This window comes from Scyliorhinus torazame, chromosome 22 (assembly GCF_047496885.1).
Source record: "Scyliorhinus torazame isolate Kashiwa2021f chromosome 22, sScyTor2.1, whole genome shotgun sequence".
Classification (NCBI taxonomy): Eukaryota; Metazoa; Chordata; class Chondrichthyes; order Carcharhiniformes; family Scyliorhinidae; genus Scyliorhinus; species Scyliorhinus torazame.
The window spans coordinates 103,651,318-103,659,773 of NC_092728.1; the positions used below are offsets into that span (position 1 = coordinate 103,651,318).

Genomic DNA, 8,456 nt, shown 5'->3' on the forward strand with positions numbered 1-8,456 from the left:
TAGGGATGTAGAGGAAAGGATGGCGAAGATGATTCTGGATATGAGCGAAAGTAACAGGGTAGTTATTATGGGAGACTTTAACTTTCCAAATATTGACTGGAAAATATATAGTTCGAGTACAATAGATGGGTCGTTTTTTGTACAGTGTGTGCAGGAGGGTTTCCTGAAACAATATGTTGACAGGCCAACAAGAGGCGAGGCCACGTTGGATTTGGTTTTGGGTAATGAACCAGGCCAGGTGTTGGATTTGGAGGTAGGAGAGCACTTTGGGGACAGTGACCACAATTCGGTGACGTTTACGTTAATGATGGAAAGGGATAAGTATACACCGCAGGGCAAGAGTTATAGCTGGGGGAAGGGCAATTATGATGCCATTAGACGTGACTTGGGGGGGATAAGGTGGAGAAGTAGGCTGCAAGTGTTGGGCACACTGGATAAGTGGGGCTTGTTCAAGGATCAGCTACTGCGTGTTCTTGATAAGTATGTACCGGTCAGACAGGGAGGAAGGCGTCGAGCGAGGGAACCGTGGTTTACCAAGGAAGTGGAATCTCTTGTTAAGAGGAAGAAGAAGGCCTATGTGAAGATGAAGTGTGAAGTTTTGGTTGGGGCGATGGATAGTTACAAGGTAGCGAGGAAGGATCTAAAGAGAGAGCTAAGACGAGCAAGGAGGGGACATGAGAAGTATTTGGCAGGAAGGATCAAGGAAAACCCAAAAGCTTTCTATAGGTATGTCAGGAATAAGCGAATGACTAGGGAAAGAGTAGGACCTGTCAAGGACAGGGATGGGAAATTGTGTGTGGAGTCTGAAGAGATAGGCGAGATACTAAATGAATATTTTTCGTCAGTATTCACTCAGGAAAAAGATAATGTTGTGGAGGAGAATGCTGAGCCCCAGGCTAATAGAATAGATGGCATTGAGGTACGTAGAGAAGAGGTGTTGGCAATTCTGGACAGGCTGAAAATAGATAAGTCCCCGGGACCTGATGGGATTTATCCTAGGATTCTATGGGAGGCCAGGGAAGAGATTGCTGGACCTTTGGCCTTGATTTTTATGTCATCATTGGCTACAGGAATAGTGCCAGAGGACTGGAGGACAGCAAATGTGGTCCCTTTGTTCAAAAAGGGGAGCAGAGACAACCCCGGCAACTATAGACCGGTGAGCCTCACGTCTGTAGTGGGTAAAGTCTTGGAGGGGATTATAAGGGACAAGATTTATAATCATCTAGATAGGAATAATATGATCAGGGATAGTCAGCATGGCTTTGTGAAGGGTAGGTCATGCCTCACAAACCTTATTGAGTTCTTTGAGAAGGTGACTGAACAGGTAGACGAGGGTAGAGCAGTTGATGTGGTGTATATGGATTTCAGCAAAGCGTTTGATAAGGTTCCCCACGGTAGGCTATTGCAAAAAATACGGAGGCTGGGGATTGAGGGTGATTTAGAGATGTGGATCAGAAATTGGCTAGCTGAAAGAAGACAGAGGGTGGTGGTTGATGGGAAATGTTCAGAATGGAGTACAGTCACAAGTGGAGTACCACAAGGATCTGTTCTGGGGCCGTTGCTGTTTGTCATTTTTATCAATGACCTAGAGGAAGGCGCAGAAGGGTGGGTGAGTAAATTTGCAGACGATACTAAAGTCGGTGGTGTTGTCGATAATGTGGAAGGATGTAGCAGGTTACAGAGGGATATAGATAAGCTGCAGAGCTGGGCTGAGAGGTGGCAAATGGAGTTTAATGTAGAGAAGTGTGAGGTGATTCACTTTGGAAGGAATAACAGGAATGCGGAATATTTGGCTAATGGTAAAGTTCTTGAAAGTGTGGCTGAGCAGAGGGATCTAGGTGTCCATGTACATAGATCCCTGAAAGTTGCCACCCAGGTTGATAGGGTTGTGAAGAAGGCCTATGGAGTGTTGGCCTTTATTGGTAGAGGGATTGAGTTCCGGAGTCGGGAGGTCATGTTGCAGCTGTACAGAACTCTGGTCCGGCCGCATTTGGAGTATTGCGTACAGTTCTGGTCACCGCATTATAGGAAGGACGTGGAGGCTTTGGAGCGGGTGCAGAGGAGATTTACCAGGATGTTGCCTGGTATGGAGGGAAAATCTTATGAGGAAAGGCTGACGGACTTGAGGTTGTTTTCGTTGGAGAGAAGAAGGTTAAGAGGAGACTTAATAGAGGCATACAAAATGATCAGGGGGTTGGATAGGGTGGACAGTGAGAGCCTTCTCCCGCGGATGGATATGGCTGGCACGAGGGGACATAACTTTAAACTGAGGGGTAATAGATATAGGACAGAGGTCAGAGGTAGGTTCTTTACGCAAAGAGTAGTGAGGCCGTGGAATGCCCTACCTGCTACAGTAGTGAACTCGCCAACATTGAGGGCATTTAAAAGTTTATTGGATAAACATATGGATGATAATGGCATAGTGTAGGTTAGATGGCTTTTGTTTCGGTGCAACATCGTGGGCCGAAGGGCCTGTACTGCGCTGTATTGTTCTATGTTCTATGTTCTATGTTCTATGTTCTATGTTCTATGTGACGAAGACGGATTATGTCAGGGTTTTCAAATGGATATTGGACCAATATCTGAAGAGAAAAGATTTGCAGGGCCATTTGGAAAGTGGGGGTAGGGGCTAGCTGAGTTGCTCTTACAGAGGGCCAGCACACACACACACACACACACACACGATGGGCCAAATGGCCTCGTTCGGTGCTGTGACTGTTCTATGTGCACCTGTTTGTACTTGCTCTGATCTCAAGCTTATACAAATCACTCCACACAAATGATTGACATAAAAGACCAGCTTCGGATATTCCAGTGAACCGCAGGCAGAGGTTATGAACTCACTGACACCGTTTAACTCAAAACAGACCCTGGAAAACCAATTTGGATTACTCCACTCGTTCAAACTATTCCGAACTCTTCCAGCCCACCTCCAACCTCCACATTTACCCCTTGCACAAACACCCGATAGCCCTTGAGTGATACCAGCTGCGCTCTGAGGCAGTGTTTTTCAAACTTTTCTTCCGGGGACCCATTTTTACCAACCAGCCTACCTTCGCGACCCACGTCAGCCGACCTTCGGAACCCAGCTCGGCCGACCTTCGCGACCCACGTCAGCCGACCTTCACGACCCACGTCAGCCGACCTTCGCGACCCACGCCGGCCCACCTTCGCGACCCACCATTTTCTCTTACCTTGTTTGTTGCTGACAAAAATGGAGGAAATGGTTTTGGGTCCCTTTGGCCCCCCCGAACTTGGAAAAAAAAGGCTGCGACCGTATAAAAATCTGTTGCTGGCCGGCTGCTGCGGCTGTTGCACGCAGAGTTGCGCGATCGGGAGCGCCGCGACGGACGGCTCCCCGACCCACCCGCCCGCAACCCACCCATGGGTGGCGCCCCTGAGTTTGACAGCGCCGGCTCTGGGGGGCTGCGAGACTCGGCGCTATTTCAGGACTTGGATTTCTCCCACTTAAGAAAGCCTTTTGTCATTTGTCGTGTTGCTGTGTTTGAACTAAAAAACAAAGACATTATTTGTTCCAGGGTTTATTTCAGTCCTTCGCGCTGACATTCAGCTCACACAATAATACATTGAATTCAACTTTCCCCACCGGAGAGAAATGATATCCCTGGTTTAAATTCCTGTATTCCTTGCTCTGATCTCAAGCTTATTCAAATCACTCCACACAAATGATTGACATAAAAGACCAGCTTCGGATATTCCAGTGAACCGCAGGCAGAGGTTATGAACTCACTGACACCGTTTAACTCAAAACAGACCCTGGAAAACCAATTTGGATTTCTCCACTCGTTCAAACTATTCCGAACTCTTCCAGCCCACCTCCAACCTCCACATTTACCCCTTGCACAAACAGTAGTCTTCACCCCCCCCCCCCCCCCATGCTATTGAAAGGACATTGAGTCGCCTCACAGTGAGTGCTGAGGTACGAGATCACTGTGTAAAGCTGATATTAAAAAAATAAAAATTTAGAGTACCCAATTAATTTTTTCCAATTAAGAGGCAATTTAGCGTGGCCAATACACCTAGCCTGCGCATCCTTGGGTTGTGGGGGCGAAACCCACGCAAACACGGGGAGATTGTGCAAACTCCACACGAGAGCCGGGATCGAACCTGAGACCTCGGCGCCGTGAGGCAGCAGGGCTAACCCACTGCGCCACCGTGCTGCCCTGTAAAGCTGATATTTAATACTTCACTAAGCCACATACAACCAGCTGAAGAGAAACAGCTGAAAAACATCAACAAACATTTGGCAAGTTCCAGTCCTTCTGCAAAATAGAAACTCCAAAGTACCTGTTTCCATTGCCGTCGCTGCTTTTTGTTTTCTCTCACTCTCTCTTTCTCCCTCAGTCGCTCCTGATTTTATGTTTCTTGTGACTAAAGAGGGGAAAAGCGAGAGGCTGTTGCTTCAGCCCATTCAATGGGATTAATAAGTCACAGAGTGAGTGTTTGCAGAGCGGTGTGCAAACAGGGCTCTCCGCGGGAGGACAGAGCCAGTCAGCAGAGTGACCAAGGGGAGGGCTGGAGGCTACAGCTGGGTACAGGTCAGTGCTGCCCCGTCGCGCCCCGGCACAAGGTCCCTCTCCCCAAACACACACACACACAAAATGAATTATTCACAAGAGATAAGGCCTGTTATCTAAACACAGAGAGTACATCCACCTTTGAGCCAATGGTTACCATTCCAAACGATGTTTATGATATTTTCTCCGACTATATTGTGTTGCGAACCTCATTGTGTTTTTCTCTAGAGCACTAATAAATATTTATGTTGATCAATAATTTAAAACCTCCAGCTTCAAAGGCTTCCTAATAGAAAAGGAATACAAGGCTTTGGTCAGGCACTAACATACGGACAAGGGACAAGAGTAGGCATCATGGTCCCTCGAGCCTGCTCCGCCAGTTAATAAGATCATGGCTGATCTGATATTAGCGTCAACTCTGCATATCCCCCACCCCGATTACCTATCATCCCCTTGCTGACCAAGAATCGATCCAGCATCGCCTTAAAAATATTAAAGGCTTTAGCCACCTTTTCAGGAAGAGAGTTCCAGAGACTCGCGACCGTCTGAGTGAAAATAATTCACCTCACCTCCATTTTAAATGCATGCGCAGTGGGGAGAGTCACTTCCGCCTCCGCCATGGTGGAGACCGTGGCGGAGGCGGAAGGGAAAGAGTGCCCCCACGGCACAGGCCTGCCCGTGGATCGGTGGGCCCCGATGGCGGGCCAGGCCACCGTGGGGGCGCCCCCCCCGGGGTCAGATCGCCCCGCGCCCCCCCCAGGACCCCGGAGCCCGCCCACGCCGCCTGGTCCCGCCGGTAAATACCAACTTTAATTTACGCCGGCGGGACAGGCAATTTCTGGGCGGGACTTCGGCCCATCCGGGCCGGAGAATTGAGCGGGGGGTCCCGCCAACCGGCGGGGCCCGATTCCCGCCCCCGCCCAATCTCCGGTACCGGAGACTTCGGCAACCGGCGGGGGCGGGATTCACGGCGGCCAACGGCCATTCTCCGACCCGGCGGGGGGTCGGAGAATGACGCCCGTGGTCTCACCAGTATCTTGTACATTTGCAGCAAGACTTCCCAACTCTTATACTCCAACCTTCTTGAAATAAGGGCCAACATTCCAGTAGCCTTCCGGATTACCTGCTGCTTCCTGTGTTTGGTGCACATGTACCCCAAGTCCCTTGTGTTGCAACTTTCTGCAGTTTTTATCCATTTGAATAATACTGTTCTTTCATTCCCCCTTCCAAAATGAACAACTTCACATTTTCCCACATTATATACCATTTGCCAACTCCATTGTCCAGTTTTGTGTGTACAGGACATATCTGGGCAATTGCTACATTGCCGGCTAGATGCCAGTGTTGCAACTGTACCTGAACAGCTTGGCTAGGGGGCATGACAACTTGTGGAGCACAAGTCTTCAGTACTGTTGCCGGGACATTGCCAGGGTCCACAGTCTTTGCAGTATCCAGTGTCTTCAACTGTTCCTTGATATCACATGGACTTGATATCACATGGAGTGTCTCCCCGTGTCTGCGTGGGTCTCACCCCCACAACCCAGAGATGGACAGGGTAGGTGGATTGGCCATGCTAATTTGCCCCTTAATTGGAAAAAAGAATTGGGTGCTCTAAATTTATTTTTTAAAATATATCACGTGGAATGGACCAAATTGGCAACATTTGTGATGCTGGGGAAATTTGGAGGAGGTGGAGATGGACAATCCACTTGGCTGAAGATTGTAGAAAATATTTCAGCCTTATCTTTTGCACTGATGTGCTGGGCTCCTCCACCGTTGAGGATGGGGATATTTGTGGGGTCGAGAGCGAAAGGACCAGGTGTTAACCCGGGCACCCCACCCACCCGCTCCTCTAACCACTGCCTGCCCCACCTGCGGCAGAGACTGTTGGTCACACGGTGGACTCCTCAGAAACCTGAGGACTCATTTTTAGTGTGGAAGCGAGTCATTCTCGGCCCCGAGGTGCTGCCGAAGGAGATGATTTGTGGAGACTCTTCCTCCAGTGAGATGTTAAATTGTTCACCACCATCCACAACTGGGTGTGGCAGGAATGCCGAGCTTAGATCTGATCCGTTGGCATTAGATTACTGAGCTCTGTGTCTCACGTACATTCCTGGACAGTGCTCTGTGTCTGGCTTTGAGGCAAGATGTTTAACTGAGGCCCTATCTCCTGCTTGGGAGAATGTGAAAGATCCTATGGCACCATTTGACAGATAAACAGGCGGGCTCTTCCCGCTGTGTGGCGCACAAAGACTCCGTGAGACGAATAGAGTGAAGTCGATGAGGCTTTATTAAGCGTGTCTGTTCCCCAGCAGCCCGATAGTAAACTGGCCTGCGGGGGAAGGCACCGGCTTCTTATACTTCGCCTTCAGGGCGGAGTATGAGGTCAACGGCCAACCAGGACCCGGGATCTGTCAGCCAATGACATTAGGGCTTCCAGTCCCACATGACCCCCAATACATACTACCACATTCACCCCTTGTCAAAAATGAACCCGGCGGGGTGATGCTTCGTATGGTGGTAAGGGTTTACAGTACTGGTCCTGGGAGGATAGAACAGTTACATGGTAGTACAGTATTGGACAGTATCGTCCTGTTACAACTATTTACAGAGGATATAGGAAAAACAAAATGTTCATTGGACAGTCCATCTTTGTTTTACATCGACGCCACGAGTCGGTCGGGCGGTCTGGTCGTCCGTGTCGATCGCCTCGGCCCCGGCGGTGGTGGTGGTGCTTGTACCAGCGTTGTCGCCTCCGGGAGCCGCACGGTTTCAGCTGTCGGTGCAAAGGGGAGGGGGACTGATCCTCCTGGGAAGGGGGCGGTCGCGGGGTGCGGCAGTGGCAGGAAGGGGGGCGGTTGGGTTGATGGTGCCGGGGGGGTGTGCGTGGTGCCGGCGGGCGCCAGATCCCGCAGGGAGACCGTGTCCTGTCGGCCGTCGGGGTACTCCACATAGGCGTACTGGGGGTTTGCGTGGAGGAGGTGAACCCTTTCGACCAACGGGTCCGCCTTATGTGCCCGCACGTGCTTTCGGAGCAGGATGGGTCCTGGGGCCGCCAGCCAGGTCGGCAGCGACGTTCCAGAGGAGGACCTCCTAGGGAAGACAAGGAGACGCTCGTGAGGCGTTTGATTAGTGCTCGTACATAATAACGACCGGATGGAATGGAGAGCGTCCGGGAGGACCTCCTGCCACCGTGAAACTGGGAGATCCCTGGACCGTAGGGCCAGTAGGACGGCCTTCCAGACCGTGCCGTTCTCCCTTTCTACTTGCCCGTTCCCCCGGGGGTTGTAGCTGGTCGTCCTGCTTGAAGCTATGCCCTTGCTGAGCAGGAACTGGCGCAGCTCGTCACTCATGAAAGAGGACCCCCTGTCGCTGTGGACGTATGCGGGGTAACCGAACAGCGTGAAGATGCTGTTCAGGGCTTTAATGACTGTGGCCGCTGTCATGTCCGAGCAGGGAATGGCAAAAGGGAAGCGGGAGTATTCGTCCACTACATTAAGGAAATACGCGTTGCGGTCGGTGGAGGGGACCTTTGAAATCGAGACTGAGGCGTTCAAAGGGACGGGAAGCCTTAATCAGGTGCGCTCCATCTGGCCTGAAAAAATGCGGTTTGCATTCCGCGCAGATGTGGCAGTCCCTTGTGACTGTACGGACCTCCTCTAAGGAGTATGGGAGATTGCGGGACTTGATGAAGTGGTAAAACCGAGTGATCCCCGGGTGGCAGAGGCCCTCGTGGAGGGCTTGGAGGCGGTCAATTTGTGCGTTGGCACATGTCCCGCGGGATAGGGCATCAGACGGCTCGTTCAGCTTTCCGGGCCGGTACAAGATCTCATAGTTGAAGGTGGAGAGTTCGATCCTCCACCGCAAGATCTTGTCGTTCTTGATCTTGCCCCGCTGTGCATTATCGAACATGAAGGC

At 50.9% G+C, this 8,456-nt stretch overlaps 1 protein-coding gene across 2 annotated transcripts in view; it reads right to left on the reverse strand.

Moving 5' to 3' along the window:
* The window catches only part of LOC140399295 (proline rich transmembrane protein 1B), a 39,819-nt gene extending 35,286 nt beyond the window's left edge, over nt 1–4,533 (reverse strand). The window contains exon 1 of one of the 2 annotated variants that reach the window (XM_072488788.1): nt 4,309–4,526. In XM_072488788.1, the coding sequence (XP_072344889.1) occupies nt 4,309–4,318 (10 nt within the window). In that variant the 5' untranslated portion in view covers nt 4,319–4,526. Of the gene's footprint in view, nt 1–4,308 lie in introns of both variants that reach the window. The other variant, XM_072488789.1, reaches the window with a different exon arrangement.
* Nucleotides 4,534–8,456: the final 3,923 nt, after the last annotated feature.